The following is a 15,871-nucleotide window of genomic DNA, read 5'->3' as shown; positions in this document are numbered from 1 at the left end:
TAAAGCTGTGTAACCTACTGTTGACCTGTGTCAGAGCATGAGATGTCAATGGCAAACAAATGGACCAACATCTAACATGAAAAGAAGCTGATGGGGCTTTTTGCATGGTTTATTATAGGCACCTAAGGAAGTAAGTGAAAGCTTATAATTTTGAAAGCAACAGGAATCTTGTAGAGGAGACTTCATTCCGAGTATATAAAGAGGAATTTCTCTTGCTTAAGAACCAAGAAAGCAATTAAGTAAATATATATAATTTTGGAAATTAACTATTGTGCAGTCCAGGGTTTATATTGATTGCTATCCTATTTTTTAAGCCCAAAGCTATATGGAAAACAATAAGCCATTGAAGAGAACCCATATTACCATGTGAGTCCTTCTAATCAACTTTCCTCCTAGGTATTAAGCAAACTATTCAGCAAAACTGTGGCATTTTAGGTCAGACCTTGTTCAAGTTTCATATATGTGCATTGAGCTCAATGTTACTGACAAGGTATCATCATAAAACATCACTGGAGTTCAAATCAAGTGATATGCAAAGAGGCTGCATCCCTACCAGATTGTTTTGATTATGGATAACTGGATCAAAGAATTTTTTATTACTAGCATTTCCTATTTTGAAATATTGAAATATGTTTGAAAAAGTGCATTGGAGTTGGCTAAATACATGCTGGATACTAGGCTTTCTCTGAAGAGAACAGTCCTGGCACCAATATTTACTCACCTCTCTCTTGTGTAAACTACACATACAAAACAATGCATTTCAAGATTTTTCAAGCTTTCAGCATTTTTCAAGCTTATCAGCATTATTGTCTTAGTTAAAGATTTATTAGGGAATTAATGACAATATTGTTATCTTAGATATGAAGAATTCTTCCTACCAAATCAGTTTGTGTATGGTGGGGTTTTTTCCTCCCAAAGAGAGGAGAATGTTGAGTAATTGAAGCAATCCTGACCATCTAAAAGGAAATAAATTGTGATAAAGTCATAATGTAGGATGAGATTTTCTTTCTCCGTAATTAATAATTTAGTTTCCCTTGAGCTTTGGCACTGTTTCATACTTACCTGGTTTGCCAACTTACCATTAATTTACAAATAAGATTAAAGTATTCCCCTTATGTTCAGAAATGTCCTTCTACTGTATGCATTTTTTGATTCTTTACTAATCATAGTAATTTTAGAATTTTTCTGTGTCACACATAAAATTTAGACTTGGAACCGTATTTAAACGAAAATATTTGTTAACCTAGAGGTAAAAGGCATTTTACAGTTTTCAGTCAATGACTGTAACAAGCCACCTGGTGGCAGTAGCCAATCAGTCAAATAAGATTTGCAGTTGACTGCACAGAAACCTGCTTTGGTTTTGCATCTTTATTTTGACTCAATAGCTGAAGTCCCTGCCCCATAGCTTTCTACCAAAATATGTGTCGACTATGACTTATATAGATTTTTTTAAAAGTACTTCCTCGCTTATCTGACACTAAATATTTTCATTGGTTCCCTGATATCAATTTGAGACAGGTCTGTATGGGTGTTATGAGAAAATGACACACAAACTGTCACCCTTCTAAGAGCCTCCACTTATGCAGTGCCCAACACACATAAATTGATCAAGGACTTCAGTAAAATCATTTCACCCTATTCAAGTGATGCGGGTCAGTGCTTTGTCTAATGCACACTATCAAGTTTTATCTGATGAAAGTACTGCATTATTAACTTGAGTGTTATGTATTTTCTGACCATTCCTGTGATGCTTTTTTAAATTATTAATTTCATTATATCAGCAAGATGTGATATGTTTTTATTGTTCTGCTTTACAGGGAGCAAAGAGCTTGTTGGCAAAGGCATTGACCTGTAAGTGCTTCAGTGTAAGGAACTTTGGACCTGATTACAGAATTCATAATGTCAAGCTAAGATTAATTGAAATCTTGTACAACGTTCTCTCACATAATCAATTTCTTTGCCAGCCAATCTCAATTCCTCCTTTTCCCTCCCCAGCTTTTTTTCCTCTGCCCTTTCACTTGGATTGGGAACTAATTTTCCTACCATTTTTCATCTCATCTCAGAAATCCTTCCTCAGACAACCCATTTCCATTTCTTCGCCTTTTCTCAGCAGCTCCTAATTTGACTCCTTCATGGCTTTAAAGGCATTCTCTGTTCAGACCCAGCATGTCTGTGGGTTTGCAGTTGCTTTGGGTTCAAGCACAAGCAGTCCTGCTGGAGGGATGATGCTTAGCACTGTCAGTTGTAGCAACATTCCAGTCAGTACATGTCCAGTGCCCCTGTGGGGGAACCATGATGTTTGAGTACTCCCCATGGGAAGGGGGAGTACTTCATCCTGCTCATGTTTAATATCTCTTAAAACAAATGCTTGTGGTAGTCATTCATTTGGTGAAATATTTTCCTTCTGCAATATATCACCCCATGTTAGCCTGTTCAAATTACCCTGGCTTGAATTCTGCCTGTGCTGAAATATTACAGAACAGGACTACAGTTCCCAGTATTAGCTTTCAGATAACTTAATGTAATTATTTCTTTACTTAAAAGTCAGATATCAAATATATAGAACAGAAAAGAAAAATCAGTTGGTTACCATTTGAACTCAAAGACCTATCTAGGTAAGATTTAAGGATTATTGTTTTAATGGACCAGGAAAATTCATTGCATTCTTAGTATAGTTTGATATATTAGGAAAGAACATAATAAAGGAGATGGAGTGTGCAAGAGACACTTTGAATATTTATTTTTGAGGAGAAAATAGATCTGCTTGATAAGACAAGCTACAGTTGATTTAGGAATAGATCCACTGAAGTCTTAAATCTCAGCATATCTCACTAGTATTATATGACAGGAAGACAGAAGTGGTTCAGCACACTGGTATGATAAGTTCTCCTTCTACAACAAAAATGGGCCAGGTATATGTGAATCAATTTTACACTTAACTAAGTTAAATGGTACAAGAATATAATTCAGATAGTTTTATTTGCCAAGTCCCATGTTTGCAGATTATTAATATCAAAATAATGTGATGCTATTAGCCAAAGCACAGTCAAATGTATCTTAAGCACTTATGTGAAAAGCTGCCTTTAATGACATTTTATATGGTCCTCTTTAAAGATATTTGCATTGAATTTTCTATTAAAAATTAAACCTGATTAAAAATTAACTTCCCATGGATGTTAGAGCATAGATTGTTTGAGTCCACACAGTAAAAGCATGGCCAAACTGGAACTGAAAACAGACCCAAAATGTTAATCTTTGAAAGGTCAAGCACTTCCCTACATGAAAGGCCAGTAAGGACAAACTAAATAGGTTCATGTCCTAGCTTCTCCATCTCATATGATTTCTGACTTAAATAGACATTTTTATTCCAGCCCATCATTTATTCACTGCCCACCAGGCTATTGCAATCTGTTTAGCCATTTAGAAGGGACTTTTTTAAAAAAAGCTATAGGTGATTACATCAATGTTCTCATGAATGTTTTCACTCAATACTAGATTCCTATATCTAATTATGTTTGAGAACATATCCAAATTTTTGCTGAGCATTTAACTGTCTAAGAAAGCTCTTGTTTTCAGTTACTGTATAGCAAAGATCTAACTCAGAAAAGACCGAGGTTTAACCAAACTGCAGAGATACACTTTTAAAGAAAAGGAACTTTCTTTCAAGTTTGCGTTTCTGGTTGAGAAATCCCCATTAGAAAACAAAAGCTAGACAGAAGACCCAACACCTCTTAAGTTTCTTATTGTTGGAACAATAACACAGTGCTAATTCATGAATTTACAGGGCATGAGTGTAGAGCATTGAGAAGAAATGTGCTCACTTTAAATTTTATGAAGTCTCATATTTCCTGTGTGCAGGCCAAAGGAATCTGCTTTTAATTTAAGTTAGATGTTCAGCTAAGTTCCCTCTGTGCTAGTTGGCTTTTATTGCTGTTATTGGGGACTGTTTTTCTGTTACTAAAAATAAAAAACTACTGCCACCATATAAGTACTCCAAGCTCCCACACTGTGTTTTTACCCTTTAAAAGTACTTAGAGTACATTTTACCCTTTAAAACAGGCATAAGCACTATGATATTAGTGAGATGTGGCACCTAGTGATAAGCTTCCCAAAGTGTATTGACACCACTACTAGGATAAGTGCTCTGTAACAACACTGTGTTGCAAAACAGGAGGAAAGAAAAGAGGACCACTAGGAAGGTGTATGTAAAAGGACTGAAGAATTCCAGTATGAGTAGATTTGAAACTGCTGCAAAATTATTTCCTGATGATTAATATTGATATGGTATACACTCTTATTTTGAAGCAACTATTGATCATTTCCTGCTGTGGTATATCATAATCACACACAGAGAAACTGCAAACAAGATAAAATGGCACTGTGAAATCAGCCCTTGGATGCCAGTGTAGTAAATGCTCAGTTGGTGTTGGCTGTGTTCTGGACAAAAGTGCAATACTCAAAGGTAGCACTTGTGCAGTTATGTTTTGCTGGCTTCCATACAGAGAAAAACTGCTCAATTGACATGTGCTGAATGAACACAGACCCCAAGTCTGTAAGGGATGGGCCAGCAGAAGAGATGATGGCGCTGGAGAAAGGATTAGAGAACTCTGCTCTGTTCCTGATTACACTTCATCAAGAGACCTGCAACATTCATTATTTTTGAAACAGCATTTTTTTAATATTGAATTGAAAGCCAATGAAATTATACTAAGTGATTATAAATATATAAATTATACCAATTATTAAGTTACTTCACAGTACCTAGGAAACTTTTTTGCTGTGTACTGAATCAAGTCCTTTATTTACACTTCTGACATCTGGCTTAGCCACAGTCACAAATGATGTCAAAATAACTGTCTCACGCTTAGTTTCATAATTATTTTTGTCCAAGACACTAAAACAAATTCTTTTTCATAAACCTGGTTCTATTTCAAAATCTGTCTCAATGCATAGTATAGAGGAAAGGTGCCAATGCAAACCTAGCAAGGGTAGGGTGAGTTTCTGTATGGAGTAAGGAAATCAAAAGAACCACATTTTAAAACTTAGTAACTGGAGACAAATTGCCTTCAATAATGCCCTTTTAGTTCCTATCTTGCTTTTCACAAAGTATTCAACATGCACTTTAGGGTAACTATTTATGCAAAGGACTTGGCTACATAGGCATTATTTGCTCTCCCTCTCTTAGAGCAGCTCTCTATGGAAGCAGCTCATGAAACTTTAAATCCCAGCCCATTTTCAGTATGTGACAGGACAACAGCAAGCCTAGAAAAGACACTTGTGCAAGGCTCTGTGGCTGACCAACTGCAGTCACTTCAAGCTACTGAAGCTTGCAGAGGACCCTAGAAAAGAGATGGTCCACATCCCTTTCAGTTACCTCAGTTGGTTTTGTTCCTATGACTTCCATAACTGTTGAAGCTTCCTGTATTTCCCATTCCTATGTTGTATCATCTTTTGTTCTGGGACACATCCAATTCAGAGGAAACAGTCAGCATGCCAGGAGAGCCAGAGTTCTGCTAAGTGCAAGTCTGTCTTGGATATGAACACAGGCCAGCAAGCTGACTAAAGAATAAGAGGGCTGGAAAAGACAAGGACAATAGGAAGGGAAATAGACATTATTTCACAAGGACAATAGGGAGGGAGATAGACATGATTTCACATGTCTATTTCCTACTGGGCAGGAAATAGACATGTCAAATAACTCAGATTGTAAGTATCACATCTGAATCATATCTGAATGAGCCTTGATGAGGTGACTCTTAAGGGAACTGCACTCACAGGGGTGCTTTTCCTTTTTGCCCCATTCTGTTTAGGAAACCTAATATATGTCAAGGGCATACAAGTTGACATATTCACCTACACCAACATGAAAACCTTTCTCAACAATACCAGAAAACATTAACTGTAATGAGGAACAAATAGATTTCTTGACATTTTCAGAGGGAGGAGCAAGTGAAAGAGAAAATAAAGGAGAAAAGCTACCAAATGTTTAAAAAAACCTTCAGTTTGAAATGGGTGGAGGTGTTTCCATGAATATCAAGACCTTTGGACTTTCCCTAAATGCACTGTAATTGGCTAAACACCCTTCAGTAAAATACGCTTATAAGGGTATGCATGGCATGGCTGGAAGTAAATGGTTAAGCCTAAATTGTTTTGTAGACTCCTTCCAGTTTCACAAAACACATATGCCACCTTCAAGAACTAAAAAAGAAAAAACAAACTCGGTACAACACAGTGACTGTAAATTGAGAAGCACTTTTTTAAAAACGTATTTCTAGGTAATAAAAATAGACTGACCTTCCAAAGCTGCAAGGCTGACCTTTACACTGGGGTGCAGTTAATAACTTCGGTCGTGAGAGGCCTGGAGCAATTGTTCCAGGTGTTCTGCAATACAAAGCAGTGGTAGGGGCTGAATGGTGTCAGCACTTCGGATGACAGTATGCTGCAAACAAGGCGGCGGGGATGTGTTGTTTTGGCGTGTGGGATTTTTTAAAAACCATACTACCTCTTAGTCAAAGACAGCTCCACGGAGTTTGTAGTCTTGTCCACACACTATATATAGCACTTAAACTCTGGCTGACATCATGTTTTTTCAGCAGCGCAGCCTATCAGGATGGAGCCGGCCGCCCGGCGCCGGGTGCCGGCCCTGAGGCAGCGGGGCGGGAACGCTGAGGGAACTCGGCGGAGCGGCGTTGCAGTCACCGCAAGGAGCGGCCGGGCCCAGAGGCATCAGCCGGGATACTCCCGACAACCTTTACAGCCACCTGGCCCTCAGCAGAGCGCCCGGTAAACCGCACAGAGCTCCGGACTCAGGTGGCCGGGCCCCGCAGGGACGCCTCTCGTGCCTGTGCGCACCAGCCGAGCGCAAAGGCGCTGCTGGGGCTGGGGCTGCGGCTGTAGCGGCTGACAGCAGACAGGAGAACCCCACCGCACCATCCGACAGCCCTGCCGGGCTGCAGGGCCCAGGCTCGCGCAGAGATCAGCCCGCTCGCTGCCGCAACAGCGCGGGGCACGGGGGGAGCCCCTGAGGTAGCCCTGAGGTATCTCTGGGAGAGCCCCGGGGTAACCCTGAGGGAACCCTGGGGTACCCCTAAGGCGTCCCTGAGGTATCCTCTCCCTTCAGGGCACGCTTCGCGGGGCCGCCAGCGGAGGGGCGGGACCGGGAGCTAAGGGGCGGGATCGGCTCGGTGGGGCGGGGCCGAGAGCGGAAGAGGGTGGGGCAGGGCGGGGCCGGGAGTGGAGGGGCGGGATCGACGGGGCGGGGCCAAGGCCGGAGGGGCGGGGCCTGACCGGGGCAGAGCGAGCGCGGAGGGGCGGGGTAGCCCCGGCCCGGCCGCCCCGCAGCGCCGTCAGGGCGGGCCCTGGGTTCTCGCGGGAGCTGCGCCGGCGCCGCCCGTCTACGAGCGCGGCCGCCGCGGATCCAATAAACTTTGTTTAAAAAAAAAAAAGGCAAGAAAAGGGCAGGAAAGGAGCGCTGCCGCCACGGCTACGGGCAAGTGCGTCACTGACCGCCGAACCGGCCCGGGGTGGCCGCTGCGGGCAGCTCCAGCCCCGGCTCCGCTCGGCCTCAGCAGCCGTCGCCCTCCGCGGGGAGCGGCGCCTCCGCCGCTCTGCGGGCCCGCTCGTGAGTATGGTGGAACGGCTGCGGTGGGCAGCGCTCCCCGCGGAGGGCGGCGGGGCAGCCGTGAGGGGCCTGGCGGGGCGCTCCGGCAGCGCCGGGGCGGGCGCGAAGAGTGACAGGTGTCAGGCTTCCCCTTCCCGGGGGCACCCCTGTAGCTCTGGCTGCGGGCCGGGCCGCGCTGTGGGACGGGAGCTGCTCCGGGGTGCTGCCGGTGGCGGTCCCCGGCCGGGGCAGGGCTGGGCTCTACCTGACAGCTCGTCCCGTACCGCCTCCCCTCCGCCCTGCCCTGCAGTACTGAGTGTCCGCGCTCCCCCGGCACCGGGGAACATGTAAGCGCGGCCGGCGGCGTGAGGCGCTCCTGAGCGGCCGTGTGCTGCCGGGGGTCTCCGCTGACCCGCGGGGTTTTGTCTGTTCCCCCACGGCAGGGCTCGCCTCTCCCTCCCCGCACTGAGAGTCCGGGAGCGCCGGACGGGCGGGCGCAGCCATGGCGGGCGGTAAGGAGACGCGGCTGCTGCACCTCGGCGAGATGGAGAAGCTGGACAAGACCCTCTTCAGGCTGGAGCAGGGTAGGTCGGGGTGCCGGGACCGGGTGAGAAGGACATGGCCGGGACCTCGTCATCGTCTTTGGATGGTAGTGGAAAGAAGAGTTCATCCTGAAGTGGAGGGGTTTTGGGGGTATGTGGGGGGTGTTGTTGGTTTAGATTTGGGGGTTGGTTTGTTTTGATTTGTTTCCACTGCAGAGCTCTGGGCTCCGCACACAGTTTAATCTGACTCGTTAAACTCTTGAGAAATGAAGAGCAGATCGGCCAAGAGCCGTCAGTCTCCATGGGACTGAAGCGCAAAGCATTTTTTAGACAGGGCTTTTCCTTCTCCTTTTATAGCCTGTACTTCAGTGACCTGAGAAAGTCCTCATAAGTCAAGGTCCTCCAATGTTTATCTTCTTATGCAGCACCCCATGTTTTAATATTGCAGTTTTGAAATCTATCGGTAATACTTGCATTTTGCAAAGTCTGCAGGTTTGAGGTAATGTTTCAGAATATAAGCTCTTTAACAACTCCTAAATCTTGTTATCAGATTTGTTACATTATCAGAGCTATGTATCATGCTGCATACTTAAAAGAACTTGATGTTATTTCTTCCTGAGAATGTTTTTAAGCCTATTTCTAAAAAAAGTCCAAAACCAAAAACCATCTACTAATTGGTCTTCTATTCTGCTGCTTAGCAAATTGAGACTATAAAGCTAAAGCCCTTATCTTTAAAAAATATTTTTAACAGTGCAACAATTTTTAGTGAGAGTTTTTGTGGATTTTTTTATGGTGTGTTACTAATCTAGGAGCATGAAGGAGCAAGATTTTGGTTCTTGAGAATAAAAATTCTCTTCAACTATATTGATTCCAAAATCTTCTAACCGGCCTAATGTGAGGAAATGTCAATAGTGAAGAAGTGCAGAGTTGATCCTAACTTCCATTTTTAACTTATCCCTCAAGTTGTGTAAATTTTCTTGAAAGGAGGGAAGCAGAAATGCATGGCTGTCAAACATTCTAAGTGCCCCTGCTGGTAGCAGTCTCTGAGAGGGCGTAGCTAATTTTGAGCACAGCATTTCTGATGTCAGTGTAACTCTTAGAGGAAACAAGATATCAGTGGTATATATCCCTGTGCTCTAATTTTAGTAATACCTCTAACAAAATGTCAGGCCGGTACTGAAGAGAGTGTACTTAACCTTCCAAAAGTGGTTTTATACCTATATCTATTACATTCGAATGAGCTTCATTTTACCTGACAGACATTCAGATCTGGAAACAGCTCCTTTACCTGGTGGGTTTTGGTGCAGTGATGATTTTGTTAATGAGAGAAACATAAAGCTGGATAACACTTATGTTTAAATGTATCCAGACATTGAACTCTGGTATTAGAGTCCCCATGATTCTATTTAACAAACAAGTAGTGTTTTTTAGCTTGAAGTATTGTAACTTGGTGTCCAGAATTTTTTACACTTTCTGATCTGTGTACTAATAATTTTCCCCTTTTTTACAAGCACTCAGGTTTCTTTTACTCCAGGTTTTGTAGGCTGCTAGGGCTAGTAGATGATTTACTGCACTTAACTATGTGACTGCCATGTTCTGTGTAAGAGCTTACATCTGTTTCGTTCACTTGAATGAGCCCTGTACTTAGCCACTTGTGATGGTGAGCCTCATACCTACTGATGGAAACCTTTCTAAACCCTCCTGACTAAGCAGAATTTTTTATGTCTTACTCAGTAGAGTACATATGCTTTTATGTTCTAATTTTTTAACTTAATTTTTTCTCACTCTCACAAGGATCTTAAGCTTAAACTTAAGCCTTTTTCTATGTGTGTGAGAGACCTGGAGCACACATACAAGATTCCCTTTAGTTTATTGAGCTCTCTCAAAGTTTAATAATTTGTATATTGTAGCTCACACACAAGTATACATAATTCTTCAGTTAAAGCATAAGAAATTTACCTCTTTAGTGAATCCTTAGTGAATAATGAAGGTATTTGAAATATTTTCTGGTTTTAAATGTGTTCCTAATTTTTTTCAGATGTTTTCATGGGTCAGCCTACAATATAGACTTGGTAAACCTAAGTACTTAAAGACTATGTAATCCAAAATCTACATAAAATTGTATGTAGTTTGATGATCATGGTGTTTTGCTGTATTTTATTTTTAAAACTTTATGTAGCAAAGACAAACAAATTGGAAAGAAGATGAATGGTGCCATGTAAGTAAAGGAAAAAGGATATCTGTAAAGTATGCCAAGAACAATCTTAGGAAGGAAGACAGAGATGATGCAGTTTTGAGTGCTGCAATATAAGGTTTGAATCTATTAAAGAATGTCCAAAGAAGAGCAGTGAAGATGGTGAAGGGCCTTGAGGGGAAACTGTCTGAGGTGTGGCCAAGGTCACTGGGCCTGTTCAGCCTGGAGGAGAGGAGACTGAGGGGAGACCTCATTGCAGTCTGCAGCTTCCATTGTGAAGGGCTGATGCTGGTCTCTGCTCTGTACCAGTGACAGGAGCCAAGGGAATGGCATGGAGCTGTGCCAGGGGAGGTTTCTGTTGGATGTTAGGAAAAGGTTCTTCACCCCCAAGGTGGTTGGGCACTGGGACTGGCTCTCTAGGGAAGTGGTGACAGCACCAAACCTGACAGAGTTCAAGAAGCATTTGGACAACACTCTCAGGCACATGATGTGATTCCTGGGGAATTCTGGGCAGTGCCTGGAGTTGGACTTGAGTGGTCCTTGTGAGTTGCCTTCCAGCTCAGGATGTTCTATGATTCTGTGCTATAGAAATTTATAATTGTGCTGAAATTCTTAGCAAATATGATGGTGTTATTAAAATAGTAGTAAATTAGGAATTATCATGAGAGACTAGAAATATCTAGTTCTCCTGATCAAGTGATTTTACCTTTTGTATTTTTCTTTTTTTCTTGAGGTTTTGAGCTACAATTCCGACTGGGCCCAACTCTTCAGGGCAAGCCTGTTACTGTGTATACAAATTATCCAGCTTCTGGAGAAGTATTCGATCGCCACAAGTTCAGGACACTGTCGTGGCACAATCCCACAGGAAAAGAAGATGACTCTGACAAATACTGCAAGTTGGATCTCCAAATTTCTGGGTCATATCAGTACTATTTTAGTCTTGGGTAAGTGAAATTTGTATACCTGCAGCAAATGCAGTTTTCTCCCTTGGTCTACATCTTCACCTGAAAAACCCCCTTTTTTTCCATGCATTTTTGAAATTGCAGCCAAGGGACCAATTAGAATCCACCAATGAAAGACAGTAACTGGTAGTTATGTAGTACTTTCTGATGCAGAAATATTCTGGAGAATATACAGAACCAAGCTGATCAACTTTCTGTGAATGTTGGAGAAGCAATCTGTTTTTACAAGTTGTCAAATTCATCAGCATTCTGAGTATCTCAATGATTATTTTGTACTTTCTTCATTCACTTTGAGGATTGTTTTCTCTCTAGCACAGAGGTTCTGGCATTCTTTACTTGGATCCTTTACTTTGTCTTTTGTTTTAGTGGGACAAGTGCAGAAGAGAATGCCACTGTCTGTAATAATTGTAGTCTGTTATTTTGTGTTTCTGGAAGATGGGTGGTTAAATTCTTCCAGGCTTAAGACGTTTAGCTCAGGTACCTTCCTGAGAATGGGGCTCAAAATGTAGATCTACATGTAGTAGATGGGCATTTGTGCTTTCCATGTTTCCATATGCCAAATGGAGGAACCAGTATTCCATCTCAGGAAATAGCAAAGGTATCTCACTTTTCCAGAGTTTTAACTCTGTATCCCATTTGTATTCATTAAGTCCAGTAGAGAGATGATGCATAAGAGATGAACATTTCAGAGTTTACTATTTCCTTTTTATGTCATGCAGTCCTGTTCCCCCTCTCCCTCCAGCCACTGTAATGGGCTACTGTGTTTCTGAAAACCTATGCTATTTGAATTCTCTCTCTGAAACAGAATGGTACAATGGGTGTTAATTATACCAATGAAAATTATTTTTTCCTAGAAATGAAAAAAGTGGTGGTGGTTACATAGTTGTGGATCCCATTTTGCATGTTGGAGCTGATAATCATGTGCTGCCTTTGGATTGTATTACACTCCAGACATACCTCGCTAAGTGTCTGGGACCGTTTCATGAATGGGAAGATAGGCTGAAAGTGGCAAAAGAAACAGGTAATGCTAATAGACATATTCAAGGATAGAAGTTTTTGTTTTATGATCAAAACCCAAAGTTACACAGAAGAGCTTCAGTGTAAACAATTAATAGATTCTTTGTCAATAATATTTTTTCTACTATATTCAACTTTATTAAAAGATTAATTCAGTGAATTGATTAAAATATTGGCACAGGTGCAGAAATTCAGGGGTTTCCTAATACCAGAAACCACTTATTTTACTGTTTTAATTTGAGATAGACTTGGAAGTTTGTAGAACTGACAGGGAGGTTTTTAAAGCTTGTGTTACGTAGAATTTCAAGGGTAAGATTCAGATTAATTTACATTGGCTATTCCAAACGGCAGCTCTGAGTACATAAGTGCAGCTTATTATGCTTCTTTCAATTAGCTTTGACTGTTTTTTTTTTTTCTCACTAAATAAATGGGCTTTTATTTCATAGGTTACAACATGATTCATTTTACGCCACTACAGATGCTTGGACTATCTAGATCATGTTATTCACTGGCTGACCAGTTAGAGGTAAACCCTGAATTTTCAAACCATAATAAAAAGTGCACTTGGAGTGATATAGGAGCACTTGTGGAGAAACTGAAAAATGAATGGAATATGCTTTGCATCACAGATGTAGTCTACAATCATACAGGTATGGTTTTCATGGGTTAGTAACCAGATTGGTCTTATATTTTGTTATTTCCCTTAACTTCTCTCTCTTTAACCCATTTTTAGTAGCTGTTTTAAACAATGTAGTTGTCTGTCTTTGAGTCTCTCAAATCCAGGACAACTCCTTGCCATTATAACTGATACGTCTCTGTAACAGGTATAAAAGAACTTAGTATTGCTACTGAAAGAGTGAGGAGAGCCCTTCTTAAAAAGAATTAATAAATTGTGTATCTGTAGTTCTATTTCATTATGTGTGGTGTGCTGTTCCCATATATTTGAGCAGAGTCTGTGTTATGAATTGTTTGATGAGCGTAAATGGAGCGCTTTCTTGTTAAACAGACTCTTTTGCTTGTAGCTGCTTAAAAGTAACTGCTCTAATTTGGATCTAACATGCAGACTAGAAACAGAGTTGGGACAAGAAGGTAGGATTAAGTAATGGAGAAAATGTTACAGCTCAGTCTGTGGGGGAAGAAAGAAGAGAGCTTTGTGTTTGGGGCAGGCTTTTTTTTAAGCATAGACATGTCAATACATCAAAGCTGTTACTTTTCTTAATTGCTTGAGGGACCGTGGATTTTCTTCTGTGATCTGATGAAATTTGAAGTGTAGTGCTTAATAATTTGTGATTTTGTTGATTATTTGGATAATGAGTTTTCTTAGTTTATAATGTAGTTGCTACTGCATACTGTAATCCTAAAGATCATAATTACTGTTCTCATACCAGAGACTACAGAAAGGGTTTATGTAGATTGATGTCTTTTGAGGCTCAGAAATGCCTAAAAATAAATCATTTGTGAATTTCAAGCTTTATTTGCTTTAGTTCTTTGGTGTTGACTTTTGCCAAACATTCCTGTCCAATCAGTCTGGAACATAGTGCTTTCTCTGTCTGTTGGTTGAAAAGTTACTAATTATAGTTGTTGGCTCTGACTGAGGGAATCAGGCTTTTGAACCTCCTCTCAGTTCTGGATAAAATATTTCTTACGCTTTTCAACTGGATGTTCAGTTTCTCTTAGCCATGCTTGAGATCCTCTCTTTTTTGAGCAGTGTATATTTGCATGCTACTAGGGGGAATTTATTTTGATGGACAGAAAGATCTTAACTACAGTAGTTACACACCGGAATATATTTGAGAAGAAAAATATCATGTTATTTGGCTGCATTTGTAGAAGGACTTTTTCAGGTTACATTCAGAGTTAAAGTAATCTTCATTGGGATGGATGACTCAACATTTGTACTGTGGTGGAAAAGAAGTGTCTTCTAAGAGGATAGAAATATTCAGATGATTGTGGTTCTTAGATAATTAAGCAAGGTATCCTTGATGACTTTGTTGCCTGTCATGACCCTTCAGGTTACACTGGTTCTATCTGTTGGTAATTTCTGCTTTCTAGTGTAAACCATTGTATAAAAATGGCATTGCTTCCCCTGTGCCCCTGTGGGAGCCAAGCAGCATCACCTGCAGGATCATTAAGCTGAGGTGTTTGGTGTGAGGCCCACACTGTGGGCACAGCAGGCAACAGTGGGAATCAGCTCTGGATGTCTCTGTGAGGCTCTAACAAAAGGCAGCACCTGTGGCTCAACTTGAAAAGTGAAGTTGTGCTGGTGTAAAATGTCCCTGAGCCTTTGGTATATTTGCAGGAGTGTCATGGATAAACTTGCAAACCCTCTCTGGTAACTGTGTATATTTAAATAAGAAATATATTTACATTTACTTTTCACCAGGAGACAGAAAAAAGACAGTTGGAGGTGTTTTTTTTTTCCTTTTCTGAACTTTCCATGGCTGTAATAAATTGTGTAAAGTAGTAAAAATAAAGTCAAGTAAATTCTGTATTACTTTTCTTTCACAAGAGGCAAATGTTGTACAATTGAAATATAGCACTTGAGTAAATCTTACCTTCAAGTAAAGTTTGTGTTTAATTATGTAAAAAATGAGTTAGTTAAGAAAATAATTTTGGATTTTTATGAGAAGAATGCAATGAATTTTAGAGAGTTTTCTGTAATTCCTCACCTTGGAATTTCCATATTCCTATACTTACTTTATTCTATACACATACTCTTTACTATGGTATTTTTTCCTTAGCTGTAGCAAATACCATCACCAGTGATGTTTTGGATAATTTTTTTTCTGCAGTTAGATTTCTCTTGTGTTACATTGCAAATCACTGGAACTTAATTTCTGATCAGGAAACATACTTCTGTTCTGTACCAGAATTAATGGAAGGCCTGTTGACTTTTTTTTAATGCTAACTTTTTAGGTTTAAATTATGTGTTTTTAGAATTATTTGTATTTACTTATGAAATTCCTTTATAGTAATTTATAGTTCTTGTTAGAAGAAATAGAACAAGCTGGTTTTGCTTTTTGAAGAAGCAAGTTTTTTTCAGAAGTGGTAAAGGATAAAGGAAAAAAGAGTAGGAGGGAATAATCTGTTTGGCCTGGAACAGCCAAAACTTGATATTGCTTTACATAACTTTAAAACATGGTGGATTTAGTAGTAGATTGTATTTGAACCACAAGAATTTTAATTTCCACAAAAGGTTTTACCTTACAATAATGAAATTTTGCCATATCTTGAGGTACAAGGTGGGTGCTCAGAAGAGCTGTTCACACTATAGGCTGAGGTAGTATTTCTCTTTTTTGCTTTGACATTTTTCTTTAACTTCTTTGAACTAAGTAAGCTTGGGATTTTAAGTGTTAGTTAAATTCTGGACACATCAGTGACTCTTCATGTTTTCAATATAATAATTTGTTATATATTTTCCCATGTGTGAAGTACTACTTCTGTTTTTCTCAGCTTTTCTGAAAACCTCATTTTTGTTCTTAGGCATTCTGTGAGGTTTTCTTTTTATTTTCAGTTTGAAATATTCAAAAGAAATATGAAATTTATTTTCATTTAA

The 15,871-nt window shown here is 40.4% G+C and overlaps 1 protein-coding gene across 1 annotated transcript in view; it reads left to right on the top strand.

Moving 5' to 3' along the window:
* The first annotated feature begins 7,557 nt into the window (after positions 1-7,557).
* The window catches only part of AGL (amylo-alpha-1, 6-glucosidase, 4-alpha-glucanotransferase), a 34,136-nt gene continuing 25,822 nt past the window's right edge, over positions 7,558-15,871 (top strand). Inside the window, exons 1-5 of the mRNA XM_054285704.1 lie at positions 7,558-7,621; positions 8,044-8,184; positions 11,070-11,280; positions 12,153-12,319; positions 12,762-12,965. Coding sequence (XP_054141679.1) covers positions 8,103-8,184; positions 11,070-11,280; positions 12,153-12,319; positions 12,762-12,965 — 664 coding nt within the window. The 5' untranslated portion in view covers positions 7,558-7,621; positions 8,044-8,102. The remainder of the gene's footprint in view (positions 7,622-8,043; positions 8,185-11,069; positions 11,281-12,152; positions 12,320-12,761; positions 12,966-15,871) is intronic.

The sequence above is a fragment of the Melozone crissalis genome, unplaced genomic scaffold, assembly GCF_028551555.1.
Source record: "Melozone crissalis strain CALT ecotype California unplaced genomic scaffold, PUWL_Pcris_2 ptg000045l_1, whole genome shotgun sequence".
NCBI lineage: Eukaryota > Metazoa > Chordata > Aves > Passeriformes > Passerellidae > Melozone > Melozone crissalis.
This window is presented reverse-complemented; position numbering and strand designations above follow the sequence as displayed.